At 35.9% G+C, this 21,546-nt stretch overlaps 1 protein-coding gene across 7 annotated transcripts; it reads right to left on the bottom strand.

Moving 5' to 3' along the window:
* Positions 1–1,163: 1,163 nt before the first annotated feature.
* Positions 1,164–21,543, bottom strand: btz (CASC3 exon junction complex subunit). Of its 7 annotated transcripts, none has more exons than XM_022078629.2 (10): positions 21,523–21,543; positions 20,586–20,744; positions 19,375–19,493; positions 18,559–18,795; positions 17,316–17,699; positions 14,193–14,605; positions 11,567–11,950; positions 9,891–10,183; positions 8,507–8,832; positions 1,164–7,132 (listed from the first exon to the last, which is right to left on the bottom strand). In XM_022078629.2, exons 1-9 carry the CDS (start codon positions 21,526–21,528, stop codon positions 8,509–8,511), a joined length of 2,319 nt encoding a protein of 772 aa, XP_021934321.1. In that variant the 5' UTR covers positions 21,529–21,543; the 3' UTR covers positions 1,164–7,132; positions 8,507–8,508. The 7 variants fall into 7 exon arrangements, with proteins under 7 accessions (XP_021934321.1, XP_087205005.1, XP_087205006.1 ...); XM_087348879.1 differs by lacking the exon at positions 21,523–21,543 and adding an exon at positions 20,962–21,117; XM_087348880.1 differs by lacking the exon at positions 21,523–21,543 and adding an exon at positions 20,962–21,117 and having other exon boundaries at positions 9,891–10,180.
* Positions 21,544–21,546: the final 3 nt, after the last annotated feature.

Raw genomic sequence — 21,546 nt, 5'->3', positions numbered from 1 at the left:
CCTCATGGCGGCGAATATGATGATGACTGTCTTCAGTAGTTGTTTATCATAGAGGCAACAAGCACATCCAAAACGTCTGACAACTTATAAACTTCAGGACTACATGGTGCACCAGCCTAAAAGACAGTCATATTCTATGTCACTCTTAATAATTGATGTCAAGATTTGCAGTGACACTGTAAAATGGGAAAGAGTGTAGATACTTCATAAAGAGTACAGAACAGGTTAGAATTTATTTACATTTCATATCCTTTATAGGCCCAAGCTGAGGATGTAGAACATGTCTTAGCACAAAAAACAATACCTGTTTCTAATACAAATATAAATTACATAGTTATAATAGCAACTTAGTCAACCACAGTATTACAGCAAAATAATTACACAAGAATACATACCCACTATTGATTACATGTATTTTAACAGCTGAAATTTTTTGGTTGAATTGAGTTCTTCTATAGAGTAGAAGTAGGAGATATTTTAGTGCTGGCTTAACTTCCTTCTAGCGTGACTGACTTTTGATAGTGGGGGTAAGATTATTGAACAGCTTAATTCCAGTATAGTAAATGCCTTTTTGATATTTACCAGTCCCGTGTTTAACACATTAAGTTTATAGTAGCTGTAACTTGTACTCATGGATATCTGAGTTTGTTTGAAATTTTTCTGTTTTCCATTATAAATGATAATAAAGAGAGCAAGAATTCACTGGCTAGTGGAAGAATATTAAATTTTTTAAACATTTCCCTACATATGGATCTCCCTATAGTGCCTGTCATTATTCAAATGATTTTCTTTTGAATGTAAAATACTTTGAGTTTCCCTAGAAAATAATTCCATATAAGTAAGTAAGAAAAGAATGGACAGCAAGAATGTAAGGCCTTGATCACAAGCAAATGTACACATAAATGTTAGAATCAGTTTATACAAAATGATCCACTTATCAAAAATATATACACACCATAAAGAGGTCCCAAAATTACTATCAAGAAGGTAATAAGATTTTTAGGGAAAGGACTCTCTTTACAAGCACAAAAACAAAATATTTGATTGAAGAGGGGTATAGTCCAGTGCTATGTATAAAAAACACAATATCAGTGATGATACCTTCTGTCTGCCTTCGCTTCTCATGACATATTCACATAAAATGAAACAAAGCAACAAACGTATATAGTTTTACTTCAATTGTAATTTATATTTATTCAACTTCATTTCTAATAAAAGAAGTACAGTTTTAAAATGTAAACAAATGCAACATGTTTCATCAATTTGATTCTCATCAGCTTACTATGAAGCATGTTCCCAGCCTTTATTATAAACAATGATAAAAAGATTACTACCCAACAATCAAACTGACACTGTGCCACTATAAGAAGCAAACGTTTGAAAGCTCCTAGTATAATCAAGTTTCAGAAGAATAAAATTGTAGATAGTATGTAATGGGACTTAAATTGTGTTTGTAGCTTTTAATTGGCAGAAGCTGGCAGTGAGCTTGATGGAACATTATTATTCATAGAAACCAGACAAGAGCAAATTCTAACACAGTATTTTTTATTTTTATTACAAAAATAATGATACAAGAGAGAAGAATCAGAACAAAGGTAAAAGCAGAAGGCCATTGAAAGAGGACATAGAATTCTGGTTATACCCATAAAGAAGAGACAAGCATAGTACATATATTACCTCTGTTTATTCTAACAGCTACTCCGATTCTTCAGTCTTACACCAACAGTTTTTAACAACAGTAGAAAGATGTTTATTAAGCATCCATTATTAATTTTTTTACAGACCAAATTTCTCAAATATGTACACAAAACATGTCTTTAATGTTTATTAGCCATGCAGGAATGGCTTATATGTGGTCCAGCTCGCTGTGTGTCATGCATAAGAATTCATACCTCCAGGTACAATGAAAGTTCAAGCAGCTCAACAGTCCAAATTCAGTTATCTAAGTATTTTTTAACAATGATCATTGTCATATCAATAAAAATCCAACCATGGATTCAAAATGTGACAATATGTATTTCTCTGCAAGGTACAAAAACATGTGAAAGAAGTTAAGTGTAAGAAGCGGTTTAACATTATCTGAGTATCCTTCAAAAGTTACAACAAATACAGTAAAAGTACAGCTGTCCCACCATACACCATGTAGGCACTTGGGGGGAGAGGAGTTTATAGCTCCTGCTAATTCTTGACCTCAGCACTAGATGGTGAGTGGTCAGCATTACGCCCTGGCCACACTTTACCCCCAGGAAAGGACCCTGGTACCCATTGGATAAGAGGCTGGGTGGGCCCCAGAACAGGTCTGGACGCAGAGGCTAGCGGAAAAATCCTCTGCCCTCGTCAAGGATCAAACCCAAGTCGTCCAGTCCATAGCCAGTCACTATACTGACTGAGCTATGCCAGCTCATGCAATAAATACAGAAGTGTGCAAAATTATGAACCAGTTTTATTCACAAACAGATCTGAAGGTTCTGTACATTTCTACTGGATTAGGCCAAAGAACATAAAAAATAAACATTGTCTTTGAACACTCAGATATGTCTGCACATTAAAATGTTCAAATCTCATATGATAATACAATGTTCCCTCTCCCTATATATGTAGATTAACTTAACTACTAATTTAAACAGCACATAATTATTTAGCTGAGATGGGGCAAACATCTGATGAACAATTAGTAATCTTACATTAATCCAACTTAAAATGTTCTTTACATAGATATTATATTTAGAGCCCCCCCAAAAAACTTTTTATAATAAAAAAGTATCATCTCTCATTCAACAGAAAAATCTCATACAGTGCTCAATAGCGAGTGTACCTATAGACAGATTCACATTTTGAATATGGAAGTAACTGTAAAAAGTGAAATAATATCACTGCAATCTGAAACATCTGTTTTTGTTCAATGGTCAAGGACTGTAATACCATTACAAATTCTTGGTCATACTACATTACTGCTATCTTCCTTATAATACAGACATTAAAATTAACAGTGAAAACATTTACAAGTTGAAGTATTTTTTAGACAATAACACACATATCTGAACAATACATGGAAGCAATAATTACAAACACAGACTTTTCTGAACATTACATGCTCTGTAATTTCTATTTTATGAAATTCATCTTGACAGAATTTTGTAATTTTGTATTAACTCCTCGCTGTTAGTGAAAATAAAAGTCGGATGGCTATGTGTTAGCCAATAACCCATCCTACTGCCAGTGTTTAAAACACACCATATTTAATTTATACATATTTTAATAGAACATTCTTGCATTCAAAATTCAAATGTGTAAGACCATGACTGCCCTCTACAATGATAAACCCAAAACTATATCAATATATTGACTAACAGCCAATAAAAATCTATATTACAGTACATGATACTTTTTAGTGGAACTGTTAAATCTGTAATGTACAATGTACTGTTCTGCCCAGCATAAGATCTGTTGTTTATAAAAGTGAAGCGATTAATACACTTGACACATAAAAATAAAAACCTCATAAGAAGTATTTCAAGACAACTTTTTAATCTTCTTACTTGAAGAGAACAAGAATTATATAGCATCCACAATAACATTTATCACATTTGTAATATACCTTATAAATTATACTTACACAACTGCAATATCCTTCTCTGGTTATGGAATATGTTCACCTAAGAAACTGAAGGCGACAGGAAGAGCAATAAAGAGTAATAAAATTTTCCAAAAATTCATGCAGATATTATGATGATAAATCACAAATATGTGGTATGTGTACATTTTGTATTGCTATATAGCTTCTATTTGCAAATATTTGTGAATCTATCTACAGGAACCTCACACAGAATGTTTCTATTTCAGATACAGATAAATACTGATAGTGCAATACTGTGAAAAAACAGACAATATCAAATCCCAACACAAAACATCTTACAGGAAATCTGTTAAGTCTTAAGATGATTTAAAACTGAAGCAGAATGTAAGTTTGAAGCTCTGGTGATGTTACATTTCTTCTTTGTCCACTAAATCAGATAGAGTATATTACTCCAACAAATGCTTTTCTGTTATTATTTATAATACTGTTCTAGCACAGAATATAGCAGTTCTGTACTCCGCATGTGGCCTGTCACCTTGTTATTTACAAACTGATTATTCACACATACTTCTCTATTAGTAACTTATATGAACACCCATCCAAATGTATTCTTGTCACTCTGTGCTAATAAATTATATCATTTAACTAAATTTATTTTCATTTCAATCATATCTTCATTAAGAATGATAAGAAATAAAGAATTTAAAACCTGATTGCGCATTAATCTTTATCATACAACAATAAGTAATATGAAGCCCCTGGATCAACAATTTTAATTATTTGCTACTGTGATGAACAGGTTGCTGGATTATGCGTAAACCGTGTCACGGTAATAAAAGTTAAATATAAAATATTCTTTTTTGTGATTCTATTAGTAAACATCAGGAACACCACTAGTAAGTCAACTATACATAAACACTTTATCAAACATATTGTGTGTCGAGGAAGGATTTGAAATTTTACATACAAATGAACTGTACCTTCAAAAACCATTTCTTGTATATAAGTAAAAAAGAATACTAAAACATATTCTGAAAACAATCTAGAAGGGTGCAAATGCAAATTATCAAAGAAACTAAATGTTAAAATGATACAGAACTAAATAAAAAGTTGTCAGTGGAACCACGGTTCCGGAGAATTTGACGTAAATACATCTATACGGAAAGGAAGTTTATATATTGGCTTTATTCTAAATTTTTCCTTTATACATCCTTTACAATTGAGATAATTTTGATTAAGACATTGCTTATTTAACTTGAATTAGTTACGCTTAAGATGGGTCTGTGGTAGCTGAATGTAATGTAAGGTAAGGTAATGTAATGTAATGAAATGTTTTATAGGTAACAACAATGCTGAGTAAACAGATGACGTTTCCTAGGTAACAAAATTGCCGAGTAAATAGATGTTCCTTAGGTAATCATTATTGTCGATTTGTTGATAAACAGATGAAGTTTCCTAGGTAACCATTGTTGTTTATTTGTTGATAAACAGATGACGTTTCCTAGGTAACCATTGTTTATTTGTTGATAAACAGATGACGTATCCTAGGTAACAACAATGCTAAGTAAACAGATGACGTTTCCTAGGCAACAATAATGCCGAGTAAACAGTTGACGATTGCTAGGTAACAATAATGCCGAGTAAACAATTGACGTTTCCAAGGTAACATAACAATGCAGTTACACTTTTTCGTTTCACTTTTTGCCGAATGACACTGACCTGAAAATATAGACGTATTTACGTCAAAGAAAAGTTGTCACCAAGAAAGAAAACACATGAATAGAATTCACTCCAAAGTCATGTACTTTTTAAGTGTATGAAGAAAATATCTTTATGCTGAAACAGGCAACCTGGTCAAATAATGATAGTACAGCAGTTTAGTTGAATACTGCTTGTCTGTTCTATTTAGAGGTACTTTAGTTGCAGATCATTATGATGCTTTGATGACACATTAAAGATCATAGCTTCCAAGCCCTTTTGCAAGGAAACTTCTTTGCTCCAAAGAGGTACCTTACTGGAATATTAAATGTCCACACATATTAAAAAAATGACCATTTTGTTTCATATATGCAAAATTCCTAATAACTTGTTAGTAAATCTAATCTATGCACAATTTACATTCTTTTGTATAAGGTTTAAACCTTTCACAGTGAATGAATGCAATCAAATCCTCTCTGAATATCAGCCATGTAAAAATAGAGTATCCAACATTTTGGAAACAAACGATGGCAGTCAGGTTATCAGTCATCACAGCCCATGATGCTTAACCTGGACAATCCAGGGTGCTATCATTGATCCTTCCATTGTATTTTGACTACCCCATTTTGATGAAGCAGCTGGGTTCCAGGATCAACTTAGACTAAATTTCATATTTCTATTAAAGTTATCAAAACAGAGCCAGATTCTGATGGCCTCTTTCATAAAGCATTTGATCACTGACTTGTATGGAACTAATGCCAGTTTGTAAAGAACATGCATGGAACATATTCGAGCCAGACATGTCAGTAGTAGATAATCCCGGCCTGACTGCCTTCCTACTTGGTTTGCTCTCAGACAAGGAAACTCAGCTCCATGAACTTCTTCTTCTTCTTAAGGTGCTGTCTCCGAACAGAGGTTAACTATCATCAAGGCAATTCGTATTTCACTGAGTTACGATTTCTTGCCGTAATGATTTTGACTAGGGATAATAATGAGGTAGTTTCCTGTGGCTTTCCTCATCACAGTATCATAGCCAGTTAAATCAAGATGTGATTACCATCTGTGAGTATCTGGAGTCGAGCCTTTAGGGAAATCATTCTTCAATACCCTCGGCCCAGTAATACATAGCTGCTGCCCTATGTTATCTACCGTAAACCTGGTAGAGGGACCTTTACAGGTTGCTCCCCCCCCACCCCCCCGAGGCAAGGGGAAGCCGGAGTTCGCGTGGGCAGGGGCACTCACTTCCCTGAAGTAGGACAGTCTCCGAGGAGAGTTCCTACCCGCTACCTCACTCCATGAACTGTTGTGTATATAAATACAATGGGCAGTTGCAGCACTCATTACATTAGTCAGTGATGACTGAGGCAGAGACTGTCTCCATAACATTGCATACTAATCCCATTCTTATAAGGATCACTGCATGAGAAAACTTCTTTGCACAGTTTAATAATGACAAAATGCTATATGAACCTATTTTTATAACCATAAATTCCAAAATATGAAATCAGTCAGCAAGTAACTTACTGCCATGTGTGGGATATTATACAACCAATAACAACAAATCAGCCCACCAACCACAACAATCCTTGAACAAAGGTACATCATCATAAAAGGTGAGAGAATATTTATAATGGAAATCAGAAGCAATGCGAGTCACTCAGAGCAGCAAACCCTTTGCCACATTCAATGTAAGAAATACAACACATAAATTAAGCCAAAACACATACTAGGGCATACATATTACACCACTTCATTTTACCTGATGTTATATATGTATGTGAAACCTGGGCTCCTACATTAAGGGAAGAACACAGATTGAAGGTGTTTGTGAACAGGGTGCTGAGAATATTTGGGAGCCTATAAACAAACAAAAACATATGTTAAAATTTTCAATCATGTTATAAGTTAAAGTGAAGTATAAGAGCACCTTAAATGATACAGCAGAGGAAGTCTAAAGCCTGACTTAGAATTTCTGATCAATTTGTTCATTTAAGTGGGCACTTTAAGTGCTCTAATTACTGTCTTGTCTCATTCTGATATCAGGTTTCATATTCTTACTAAATAACCCCCCCCCCACACACACACACACACACATATGGATAGTTAAATAAATTCATATAAGTTTAGGAGTGAAGGATGTTTGAGAGCCAGAAGCAAACTTTTTCAAAAATAAAGTAAATTAAATAGAGCTGTACATTTTTTAATGTGATCTGAAGACCTACTCAAAAGATCAGTTTCAGACTACAGAGGATATTACTGACAGGTGGGCAGGCAGATCGGCATTTGCAGGAACACTTGTATGTAGTTACATATGAGTAACGTAATCTGAACAAAACTAAACAGATTCAAATAAAACTGATGACAGTTTGGTTTACACCCAACATTCTCTTTTACTTATGAGCTTCTTTGTTAAACATGCAGTGACTCCAAGTTTGCAACAGAGGTGAAGACAATAATGATCACAATGATTAATTCAAATCTGCACTGGACAGCTGGATAACAGACAATCCTGAATGTTAATTCAGATTATGGAATAATTATGTATGTGGATGGGTTAAATTTCGGAGAAAATTCAAGATACAAAATGGAAACAATGCAAATCAAATTTCTGGAAAGCAACTGCTTAAATTAAAAAGTATACTGAAACTCTGCTATTTAATGAGCGTATGTTTGAACCAATACAATAATACACACATAATAATACCACATGAACTATATAAGCTGATGTGTTATTTCACAAAAAAGAATTACTTTATCATTTGTAATACCATCACCAGTGACACATGTCCTAAGCAACCCATACTGTTACTGTCTCTGATTATGTCTAACTTATAAATACAGAAAAAATTGTGCTATTTCAATCTGTCACAATTATTTTTTCTACCAAGGCAGCCAAAATTTATTTTTGGAAAACATTTACTTTTAAAGAAACAACCATTTGATCTTGAATAAATTCTTATGGTAATCACATCAATTACTGCAACAGCATAGTGGAATGTGAGAAATAAGCATGCAAAGATTGTAACAACATACTCTACTAGCCTCTCCATTTTATGTATGCTCTTTTATTTCCACAAATATTACATAAAAATAACATTTTATGGGTGAGGATGAAATATGTACCAAGCAGAACTTAACATGTACCATGAGATTGCTTCCCATCATGTATCTAACAGAGCTGTCCACCTGGTGAAGAAAGAACAATAATTTAATTTCCTAATGTTCTTTTACCTCTATGCCACCTTTGTTGCTGTTGGGGTAGTAGAACTGGGTGATGGCGCATCTTCAAACTGGGCTGTGGTTGGTGGTGGTGAAGCAGCAAGGGGTGGGATGGAGTGCCTCTCTCCTGTATCCCCTGACTCACCAAGGGACGTCCCTTCTCGACTAGTCCTACCACGTCCCCGTGGGAAACGATCTGGTGGTGGCACTATGGGAATAGCACTTCTCTGCCGTTTCTGCGTAATTGGACGAGGAACTATATTCTGCTCTTCCGTATTGTAGTATGTAATACCTCCTTGTGGCTGATATAACTCAGCTGGAGGTGGTCCTGGAGTTGGCTAGACAGAATAAGTGGAATTAAAACAAAGTACATGTTCCAACTGCCTACAACATGGAAGGTATGACATGAAATTCTTATTTATTATCAAACCAGTAAAGAAGCCAGACTACAGAACAGCAGTTCCCATCTCCCACAGGCTCCTTAAATTGAGAACTTCCCATTTCAAAAGAAAGGCACTAACAAAACTTTCTGAATTGAAAATGTAAATATTTAACTAATTTGATCGAAACAGGCTCATTGATTGTTCAGCTTGTCAAGAAATTCCATGATTTTGATGAACACCAAGGTTCATTACTGTGTTCACCAGTCCCTATCCACAGCCAGATGAATCCAATCCACACCCTCCAATCCTGTTTCTTTAAGATTCATTATAAATTCTGCTCAGATTTCTTCTTTGAGGCTTGCAAGTAATGGTAAATGCGTCATGATATATCGATAAACGTAATCTAGTGAAAGGTTGCTTATGCATCAAAATTGTTCATAATAATGTTACAAAGACAAGCATCTGTGTTCTACAGCAGGAGACAGAAACAGAATGAACTAACTTTCACTCATGTTCATACGGCCGAGAAAAATGTTTTTACAACCTAGCATATGTCTGCCCCAGTGCAGATTTCAAGCACTACTTTTTCACCCTTAATCTAAAGCTTAAAAAAGTATCAACAAAAGATAAAACTGGGAATTATTTAATAAATCCAATAATAATTATACAATGCAGAAAACTGAGGGAAGTTTTCAAAAATAAAATAGTAATCTGACAAAATTCACATCCTGAAAATCTGACTTATAAAAAAAAAAGTTCCATTTTAGGCAGGGAAAATGTTAGTTATGTGGTACACTCACTGAAAATGAACACTTCCAACAGACATTCCCTTTTTTACATTAGGTGTTTCACAAATTGGCATATTCCACAAGAATATTGGTACTGATCATCTTAAGCAAAATCAAAATAACAGTAATAACAAATCTACTAGGAATGAATACTCAAGATGTTTAAAAATGTGTAATTTTTATTAAACTAAAAGTGCTCCATTTCTTATAATACATGCAGCTTACCACAGCTGTATATCCCTGAAATGCTGTGTACGTTGGCGGGGGACCTACGTAATTCATAATAGGTGTACCTGGTGTAGGAGCAGGGATGAATGTAGGAGGAGCACCAGCCCCAGGGGGCAATATGCGAGGGGGTGGAGGACCTACAAAAGTTGTTGTAGGTGATGGAAATGGGGCAGCATAAGCTGGGGCAGGGGGGTGAGCATGAGGGGGCAACAGCTGAAGTGGTGGTGTCCCTGCCGACTGTGGATGCTGCGGGGAATCACCATAAACTGGCTGCTGTGTCATGTAACCTGCTGGAAAACAAAGCAAAACAAACGTACGTTATTAAAAATGTTCCTTCTGCAACATCCAATGAGTGTTGTCTATCATACTTATTTACTTGTACAAAAACAAAAGTCACACAATAGCCAATAAGAAGCATAAAAACATTCTTGCAATGATAACATCAATTCATATAGTTAAATATCATTTCTCACTTCATACATACATAAAGATTATATATTTTTTAATCAAGCTATGAGAACACACTCTTTAATTCCAGGACCCTACTGTAACATCGCAGTTGCTCCACACAGCTCACATGGTGGCCATGATTGTATTACTGACGATAAAATTGAAACATCTAAAGGTTGTGTGACCTCAAGCTGTCCGAAAATCCAACAACTGGTTCAGAAGTTGCAGACACACAGACACCATATAATCTAAATCAAAGTCATTACACACTCTTGACACAGTATAAAACTTGATCAACCTTTGAACCTCCTGGTAAGGTATGTTTTTCCTTCTCTTCATATGATGCTGGTAATTTTGCAATAACAAAAAGTTAAGGACAGATACATTTATTACTCGTTCAGATAAAATTAAGTGCCATTCTCTGGCACACAATTTTCTCACGTTTTTGTAACAATTCAAATTTGCATGTTACATCTGCCCAGTGAGAAAAGATTCATTAGCATTTGTTTTGAATTTCAGACATGACATATGCACTAAAACTAATATAAACATTTTAATGTGATCAAACAATTCAGGGAGTCGGAATTACTAAATTCTTGGACTTCATCCATCGTCTGGTATTAAAACAAACACAATGTTTCGGAAACCGGATCTGTTTTTGTCCTCATGTGAGAAGAAAAAAGTAGTTATGATCTGACAGTTTCTTTGAGGGTAGTTTCATAATTTTTGTTTGAGGGCTCAACTGTTGATCCATAAATGAATTCTACATCAAAGTTTCTGGATTGGGTCTTTTTGGTTTGATGTATTTATTTTTTAACTTTCTTTCCTATCTTAATTTTAGGTCTTATAAATTTCCACAATTTCTACTGTAATTTTTTCTGTTCTCCTGTTGACTAAACCTGATCTCAGGTACTTATATAGATGCAATCATATTGACTTTGGTTGCCCAGTGACTGAGGTTAGCACTTTCTAACAGACCCAACTGAGTAGGTGCCCCTTCCACTTTTTACCTGAAGATGGAAACAGATCATTTTCCAAATGTTGTGTTCTTGTGATTACCAGCTGATGGACAAAGTCCAAGAATTTAGTAATTGCATATGTAACACACCATAATCAGAACCCTTTAGAATGCCACAGAGTATATTATAAGTTAGTTACTAAAGCTGATATAACACACGGTTCTTCCAAATTCGAGAAACCTGATTTGTTAGTTTCTAACTCACCAGCAGGCTGAAAATAGGTTGAGGCATGGTCCGGCTGTGTGTAGACTGCTCCTGAACATGGTCGTATCGTTGAGTAGCGCTTAGGATGGTTTGTAGCACAGTCGCTACTCTCTAACTCACCAGCAGGTTGGTAGTAAGCAGTAGTGGGAGGTGGCTGGGTATACGTTGCTCCAGATTCAGGCAGCGACCGTTGGCGTAATGATGAGTAGCGTTTGGGACGGTTGCTACCACTGTTATCTTGTTGATGCTGCTGATGTTGCAATCTAGGTGGCACCACAATCTGCTGCCTCCGCTCTGCACCTGGAACTCCACCCTGTGACTGCTGGAGCTGCTGCTGATTTTGGTGGTGGTACTGTGGTTGTGCATTACCAATTTCTGTGCAACATAAATATATGAAAGTCCACTATAATGAGAGTCCATAGCAACCATAAAGGGTTTTAAAAATGGTGTGTTACATTCAATATTGATGTTTCCTTTTTAAAAAAATTAAATCCATCATTCAATATACTAAAATAGAGCCACAACAGGGGCAGAGCAAGCCCCTTAATCAATATTGTTTAATTTTAGTGTGCCAAACAATGGATTTGGCGGGAGGGATCATAATACCTAAAAATTTCCAATATAAAAAATATTCATTACAACTGATCACAAGACTTGATGTACAATAATCTGTCCAGTATCAAAAGCATTTGTTAACACGTATTTTACAGCAAGTAAATAATCAGATGCAAGCAAATTATAAATGTCATGCAGACTGTCCAAAAAATACCTTTTTACTTCCTTAACCATCAAACATAATTCAAGGAACAAAAAATAAAACAAAGATACACATTTAGAATTTTCATTCATGAGGTTTCACATGTACAGCTTTTGTAACGCTGCAAATATTATGGTGATATATTTTCACCTGAACATGTTCAAGCACTTCTGACTGAATGTTACAGCTGAATGGTTGAAACTCCTGTTCCACATTTGGGAGGTCCTTGGTTCAAATCTTGGACTGAAGTATGGCTATTCTGAAGTTTTTCAGTGTTTCTCAAACCCTCCAGGCAAATCATAGGACAGTACCTTAAAATCAGCCATGACCGTTTCCTTCTGCATCCCTTCCAATGCATTATTCATTAATCAACCTATCATTCGACACTGTATAATCTGAGTTACTAACAGAATTGCTAAATAAACACATATGGTCTTAGAAGCTGCCATGGTCTTGTGTTTTAATGTTTCAAGTCTACATGCCTCAAGGTTCCATATACAACCACTTTTAGATATCCAAAGCAAACAAAGTCAGATGTTAAAGAATGCAACCAAACACATCTGTGACATAAAGTAGGATAAAAAGAAAAAATCTTTGGCCAAATCAATCACTAAATTCTTCACCACAAGTGCACGAGTGAACAGCACTTTACACCTAAAGAAATTTTTGGCCACTTTTCACATCACTCAGCTGGATCAATCCTTGTATTCCTGTAATCTGACTCCTAATTTTATAAGTTACACGCATTTGAGATTTAATTGTTCTAAACACATGACTTCCATTTTTACAACCAATAAACAATGCAAAAAAAAAGTGACAGTGGAACCACGGTTCCGGAGAATTTGACGTAAATATGTCTATACAGAAAGGAAGTTTATATATTGGCTTCATTCTAAATATTTCCTTCATACATGCTTTACAACTGTGTAAAGTTTGATTAAGACATTGCTTATTTAACTTGAATTAGTTACGCTTAAGATAGGTCTGTGGTAGATGAATGTAATGTAAAGTAATGTATTGTAATGTAATGTAACGTTTCCTAGGTAACAACAATGCTGAGTAAACAGATGACGTTTCCTAGGTAACAATAATGCCGAGTAAACAGATGACGTTTCCTAGGTAACAATAATACCGAGAAAACACGATGTTTCCTAGGTAACCATTGTTATCAGATCTTACACATTTTCCTGTCACTTTTTCGTTACACTTTTTTTGCGGAATGACCCTTCCGTATAGACGTATTTACGTGAAAAATAAAAAAGTGACAGTGAAATCACAGTTCCGGAGAATTTGACATTTCCTAGGTAACAATAATGCCGAGTAAACAGATGATGTTTCGTAGGTAACAATAATGCCGAGTATATAGATGACGTTTCCTAGGTAACAATAATACCGAGTAAACAGATGACATTTCCTAGGTAACAATAATGCCGATTAAAGGCGATGTTCCCTAGGTAACCATTGTTATCGGATCTTACACAGTTTCCTGTCACTTACTCGTTACACTTTTTTGCGGAATGACCCTTCCGTATAGACGTTTTACGTCAAAAGACCAATGAAAAACACAAACTGCAAACATCGTTACAACCCTACAGTGTAATCAACAGTAAGTCACAGCAAAGTTTTTCACAACCATTCACTTTCCCACAGTCAGTCTCTCCTTTGGGCCTTATCTACTACAGTACTCAAATGTCCATATCCATGTAATCTGCAAGACTGACAAATGTATTTTCATAATTTCACATCAGTAAATTTTTGTTTCAGTATAAATACTCCTTGGATCTGTTTAAGTTTGTAATAAAACCAAACAGTACCACCAACAATAATAAATTTAAAACAGTACCAGACTTACACATACATTATACTTACTGCTGTTACGCTGATTGTATTCTCTATGTACCTCATCTTGAGGTTTACTTGCCCCCTGGAACGAAGATGAAGGAGCATCAGAATTTTTATGGTGATGCTGCTGATTTGGTGGGGGAGCAGATTCATTCCCACTATCATGATGCTGCAGTCGCATGGAGTCTGGAGGTAATCTTGTTTCAGATGAACTTCTAGCGCTACCTCGGCCTTTCATTACACTCCCAGGAACAATATCCATCCCACTGCTTCTGCCTCTACTTCTACCACGACCACGTCCCCGACCTCCTTTCAGTCCAGCATCTGTAAAGGGGCCATCGCGAGTATCCCGATGAACTCGTCCGCCTGCTGATGAGTTTGAGATACCACCAGTCTCTTCCACACTGTTTGAATTATTACTATTTGTGCTGATTTGAGCCCTACAACACAATAAATGTTATAACTGAGGGGCAGTTTACAGTACTGAAACAACAATGTTGTAGTTTAAATGAATTATCAGTACACAATTAAATCTACATTACAAACCAGAAAATCAGTACTTCCTGTGTGATCACAGGCAAACATATAGATCATTAATAAGCATAACAGTACATGCTTATTTATTTATTTAGTGTTCTGTCTGATGACAGGTCCATATGAACAGGATCCTTCCATCCTTTTCTCGGACTGGGACCTGTTCATATACGTTCTTGGCAGATGATCCAGAAGTGGTTTGCCATTGCCTTCTTCTGTGTGTGAATGGAGTTATAGTTGGGATGCCACGGAGAAACCGGGGAAGCCCCCGGAGGAAAACTCCATGTAGTACATGCTTAGACTACTTATTTTAAGCAATATGTAAACCTGGTGTGAAATTTGGCTTTTCATCCCATGGGAAATGCATAAAGTAATGTTATTTCAGAATACAGTGGTGAGGAGAATACAGTGTCTTTACATTTTTCTGGGGTGTGATGAAACACAGTGTAAAGAAGATTTCTGTCTTCTGGATTGTTGCACTGTATAGTATGGTCGATGTTAACCAACGATGAATCACCCTGATGACGGAGGCAGTATGACCTCTGAAACATTGGTTAACATCGACAGACTACACAGGGCAACAACCTAGAAGACAGAAATCTTCATACTCATCGCCCTGATGACGGAGGCAGTATGACCTCTGAAACGTTGGTTAACATCGACCAGACTACACAGCGCAACAACCCAGAAGACAGAAATCTTCATACTCATCGCCCTGATGACGGAGGCAGTATGAACTCTGAAACGTTGGTTAACATCGACCAGACTACACAACGCAACAACCCAGAAGACAGAAATCTTCATACTCATCGCCCTGATGATGGAGGCAGTATGACCTCTGAAACGTTGGTTAACATCGACCAGACTACACAGCGCAACAACCCAGAAGACAGAAATATTCATACTCATCGCCCTGATGACGGAGGCAGTATGACCTCTGAAACGTTGGTTAACATCGACCAGACTACACAACGCAACAACCCAGAAGACAGAAATCTTCATACTCATCGCCCTGATGATGGAGGCAGTATGACCTCTGAAACGTTGGTTAACATCGACCAGACTACACAACGCAACAACCCAGAAGACAGAAATCTTCATACTCATCGCCCTGATGACGGAGGCAGTATGACCTCTGAAATGTTGGTAAACATCGACCAGACTACACAGCGCAACAACCCAGAAGACAGAAATCTTCATACTCATCGCCCTGATGACGGAGGCAGTATGACCTCTGAAACGTTGGTTAACATCGACCAGACTGCACAGCGCAACAACCCAGAAGACAGAAATCTTCATACTCACCGCTGTGAAAACCTCAAATTATACAAACACAATGTAAATTGTTGAAATCATAAATTGCAGAACTGCAGAAAGCATAGTACTCGCCTTCACCCTTAATTGGAATGCTTAGCAAATTATGAATGTAAATTTCTAAGCAATGTATAAACATTTGTACAACTTATAATTATCAAAAATTAAAAATATACTGTATCATGATTCAAGTTATGTCTTGTATCAAACATATCTTTCCTTCTGTGTTGCCATCATGCCTTATCAAACTCACAAATGTGAACAAACAACTGCAGTGCATGTAGCAGGCACAGCTAAAATAATAAGAATAACAATAATGGCTACCTTGAAACAACCACATATTATAAACTAAAAGGTAATTGCAAGATGGTGCCTTACTCATCATACTAAGTAGCCAACAGATGAAAGAAGTTGATCAGTCACAGAAAAATGGTGAAAAACCCGGGAAATTCAAACAAAATGACATATTTTCAGATGGAACTAAAGTAATTCAAATGGTAGTAAAATCAATGGGACTAGAAATTATGAAAAATAGGGAAAATGTATATATTGGAAAGGAAAATATAAGGTTTAACTGTACTTGGAACCAAGAGGGAAGAAGTATCTGGAGGCTGGAGTTTCATGGAATGTACTCTATACCAAATATCGGGAGGTTAAAATCAAGGAGGATGAGATGGGTGGGGCACAAAGAACATGTGGGAGATGACACACAATTTTGGGTGCATAACCTGAACAGTGGAAATTACTTGGGAGACTGAGGCATTGATTAGAAAATCTGAAGAAGAAAAAATATATAAGGGTGTACACTGGATTCAACTGGCTCAGAGTAGGATTCAGTAGGCTTTTATGAACACAATAATGTATCTTCAGATCTGATGAAAGGTGGAGAATTTTATGATCAGCTGAGTGACTATCAGCTTTCCAAGGTCTGTGCTCCATAATGTTACATAGTTCTAGTGAACATTCAATCAAACTACCACTAATTTAAAATCTAAACATTCTTTTGGAATAATTATTTCACTGATTCTTCTGCTACTCAGCCACTCATCCCAGTGTCTATTAATCAATAAAATAAAACACTGTTAACTAATAATTATATTCATGTAGAGAGTGGATCAATAAATTCTACAAAAATGTTCAAGTGGTTTCAGTCTTTAATGTAGGATTAATTACAGTCAAATTCATCTTTTATTTCAGACTTGGTAACTACTTGTAATGGAATTGCAAGATAGTCTGACATCACTTCCTACAAATTTGGACTATTAATATCTTCATTATCCTTACTTTTAACAATATCAATACCTGCTCAGTGACTCCTGATTTCCTGAATGCAGGATATGATGAGACTCAAATTCCAGTGGAGGGAAGGCATCCTGATGAGATTTTGTATTACTACTTCCTTCTTCCTTGTTGTTTTTTCTACCACTCATAGTCCGATTACTGTAAGTTGAACCATGTACAGTTGGATTTTGATCTACAGAATTGCTAGTATTCTCAGAGTTATCTTGTTTGTTATTTGTAAGCGGTGGAAATTCTTCTTGACGTTCTGAATCAGAATTTTGAGTTTGATTGGTCCCTCTCTGTCGTCCACCTTGTCGTCCTCCTCTTGCAGATGTGACAGACACCTGGGGTTTATTGTATGCATCTTCATCTTCCCAATTTCTTGTGTACTTATTCGGACCTCGCCTAAAAAGTTACCAATAGTAAAGTCAATGAACCATGAACAACCTATTATATTATGAAATTAAAAAAATTAAGACTCTATATAAATTCACTTGGCAAATAATGTATGTAAATAAATGAGATAAAAATGGTAATAAAATTAATTTTGTCCCGCGCCGTAGCAGCATGGTCTGAGGCATCATGCTTTGGACCGGTGATACGGAATGCGCGCTGGTTCGAGTCTCAGGGAAAGAAATTTCTCATAAGATTTTTCGACCGGTGTATGGGACCGGTGCCAACCCAGCATCGTGAAGAAATTCAGGAGCTACAATGAGTAGGGTAATCCGGTCAGGAAAGCTAGCAATGGCTGGGAGTTCATCATGCTGACTACACGTCACTCTGTATCTGGTTGAATGATCGTTCACCTCTGCTTAGGCATGTGAACGTGAGGCCAGCAGCCAGCTAGTCGTCTTTGGCTCTCAGAGGGCTGTTACGCCACGGATTATTATTATTAATAAAATTCATTTTGGCACACACAAACCAAGGTTACAGAAGTATGCTGTGTGGTACTCACCCCCAAAATTTGTACAGACTTTTCATATGTATATAAAGGGGACTTTCTGCATTTACTTTATGGATAAGAAAATTAGTAACAGCTGTAATGACAAGTGGCCACAAAGAAGATTCAAACACATGATCTCCCAATTAAACAACAAACATATTATACTATAAATTTAACCCTTGGTAATTATTTCAACTGCACTTATTACTTACATAAAGCTTCCCCATTTATGGCCTTCATAATTACTTAAGTTGCACCCACTACTTACACAAACCTCCTCAGATTCTACCAAGTCAACTATGAATCACATAAAGAAGTTACCCGTATCTCCTCCTCCTCCGAGCACGCGGAGGGCCCTCTTCATTACGGATGTCATAGCCATATATTTCAATCAATTCTTCACGTGATTTAGGTGCCTGTTCATCCTCATTATAGCGATCGTGACTCCATCGATTTTCATGTTCACGCCATACTTTCTTTGCTTTAGAATCGCTACTTCCTTGACCTTCTTTAGATACACGGTCTGCTGGTTCCTTCTCATTTGTTTCACCAGTACTCCTGCCAACAATTAAAATGTTATATTTGAAACACATATCTATATTAAAAATTGCCAATATGTAACATAGGTGGCATGATGAAATCAAAAGATTCACAATTCAATTTACATACCTTCACCTTTCACAGCTGAAGTAAACTATGGGGACGCACAACAAAAATCAATTTTGAGCTGTGGTAACAATTAAAAATTCCATGTTACTTTCTGTGCTTTAACAGGGAAGATGACAATAATACATATATTTATAAATTTGAATACCAATGTTATTCCATGAAAGTAGCTAATAAATCCTTAAAACATGTACAAAAGTTTAAACAATTGGGAATGATGGTAAAAAATCAAAACTGAATTTATATAGAAATTAAGAGCAGATTAAATGTGAGTAATGCCTGCTGCTATGCAGTTCAGAATACGTCACCTACCTGCATGTTCTCTACAAATGTAAATATTAAAATATATATAATTGTAATAATGCATTTGTTTTGTATGGGTGTGAAACTTTGTCCCTCACATTGAGAACAAACAATATTTTGAATATCAAAGCCACAAAAGTACAAAGAGACTTTTATATAGCAACTCACACATCCTCGGTAGCTGTTCTATCATCATGCTCGTAGAATGTGCCACGTTTAGGGATATACTGTGGGTTTCTCCGATCTTCATCATCATCCAACTTCTTTTCTTTTGCAGGTATGCTTTCCTGGAATATAAACAGAGTTCAGAAAAATATGCTATGCTTGAAAACATACCAATAATAATAATAAACTCACCAAGTAATTTTCATTAAAAAGTCATTTAATATTAGATTGGTATGAAAAAGAAATTATTCTGAGACATGCATGGAAGTATAACACAAAATATGTCTCCACATGATTGTGATGTAGTAAATAAATTCCCCAGTAAACAAATTCTGTCTTTTGTTGTTGTTGTTGTTGTTATTATTATTATTATTATTATTATTATTATCATCATCATCATCATAACAGTAATAATGATAATCATTATTACTATATTAATACCCCAAAAGGCAACCTAACATCAGAGTAATGATAAAATTGTCCTTGTGCCAAAGCACAAAGATATTAAGGTGAAAACAGGGTATGGAGATAAAAGCCCCATGCATTTTAGACCTTACCACTACACTGATGGTAAGCAGTCTGCTAACATTCTGGATACCTTAGCCCCAAAGTGAGAGGCCCAATAATCACAATAACATAACATAATTGGTCTCGGAATATATAACATTTGTATGGTGGAAATATTTTAGAGTAAATAATTTACTAAAATATTATCAATGAATAATATACAATTTCTGTTTTGGAAAGTCCATCCTTTACTTAATTTTTGTTACTTGCAATTCATTCCTGATAGTTCATGTTACTGAATTTACAAGAGCATATGTAATTTATGCCAGAGTGGAACATACCTACTCATCTTGTAAACAACAGTCATAAAAATATTCTAGAAGAATAATTCCATTATTTCTGATAAACCACCAAACTGTAATGTTGACTTTAATATAATCACTGCCATAGTCTTAAACACTTTTATGGTCTCAAAAGTGCAGATGCCTTGGAGAACTTATTCAAGACTGGTTTCATAATTTTCTACAGTACTTATGTTTTCAGAACTGTTCTTAATGATTAAAGAAACTACAATTTCTCTGTAAACTCACAAAAAAGGACAAGATAACAAACCACAATGTATGTCCCACAGTAGTTATCAGACTCTAGTTGTGGAAGACATCAAGCCACCTCTTAAAGCTCTAATTTAACTTTACAGATAGAAATACCTGACCGTCTCCTTCTTCTCTTTCATACTCTATAATAACACTGTCGTCGTCGTCTTCTTCCTCATCAACAGCAGTTGAATCATCAGATTCTGTATCATCCTCCACAGCTTCATACTCGGACTCCCGTGTACCTTCGGTACTGGCATTCAGATCACCTTCCTAGCAATACAAATTATAATTAAAATCTCAATATTTAAACACTATCTGTACAGTAATCAAACACACAAAAATTTAAATCGGTGATCTCCCGGGCATACGATTTGAACTTTCGACCTTTTTCACATGTGGATCTACATTCAATACAAGGCCTTCTGTACAGCCGTTACATAAATCATTAATACAAGAATATAAACAATTTCCTTCAGTCCAGTCTTACTTCTTCCGATCCTTTAGCAATTTCATTGTCCTCGTACGAGTCTTCTGACAATTTTTCCGAATCTCCGCAATCCCTTACTTTCCGTCTCCTACCTTTATCCGACATTTTGATTTTAATTATGAGGCATGACCTACGAGTACTAATATTTGCACTGAGAAGTGAACAATTTCCCGCTACACTCACATTTACAACACAACAGGGAGAAATTTCCTTGACATATTTTGTATTCGCTGCTTAGAAGGCCATGCGTCCTAGCTGCGGTTAAACATTTTAAAAGATCTCCAACAGATGTCGTAAACCTTCACACAAATGAACAAACGGCACTTTTATTCTAATTCTGAAAATCGATCTTGCTGCTGTTAGTCGATAGCGATATGCGATATGTCGATTACGTGTTAAATCACTGACTCAGACAAACGTCACTGTTTGACGTCACATCGAATATAATTAAGTAAAGAAAATACTGCGAACTTCCAACTTTGCCAGAACCAATCTCAGTTTTCGAACCCTCTTTTCTGCATTACATTTAATCTTTCAAAGAACAAGAAAGAAAAATTGTACCAACATATTTCCTTTGGGCGGAGT

Source organism: Zootermopsis nevadensis, unplaced genomic scaffold (genome assembly GCF_977971745.1).
Source record: "Zootermopsis nevadensis isolate Lab colony 2312 unplaced genomic scaffold, Znev_1.0 Znev_ptg000013l, whole genome shotgun sequence".
Classification (NCBI taxonomy): Eukaryota; Metazoa; Arthropoda; class Insecta; order Blattodea; family Termopsidae; genus Zootermopsis; species Zootermopsis nevadensis.
Note: the sequence above shows the minus strand (reverse complement) of the source record. Positions and strands in the feature narration are given on the sequence as shown.

Bases quoted from the DNA above. Each gene is read 5' to 3' on its own strand.
- btz (XM_087348879.1), bottom strand. From the start codon at position 21,066: ATGTCGGATAAAGGTAGGAGACGGAAAGTAAGGGATTGCGGAGATTCG. The intron at 17,700-18,558 runs GTAACTTCTTTA...GTAACTTTTTAG, and splicing joins CGGAGGAGGAGGAGATACGG to GCGAGGTCCGAATAAGTACA. The intron at 11,951-14,192 runs GTAAGTATAATG...TCATATATTTAT, and splicing joins ATACAATCAGCGTAACAGCA to GTTGCACAGAAATTGGTAAT.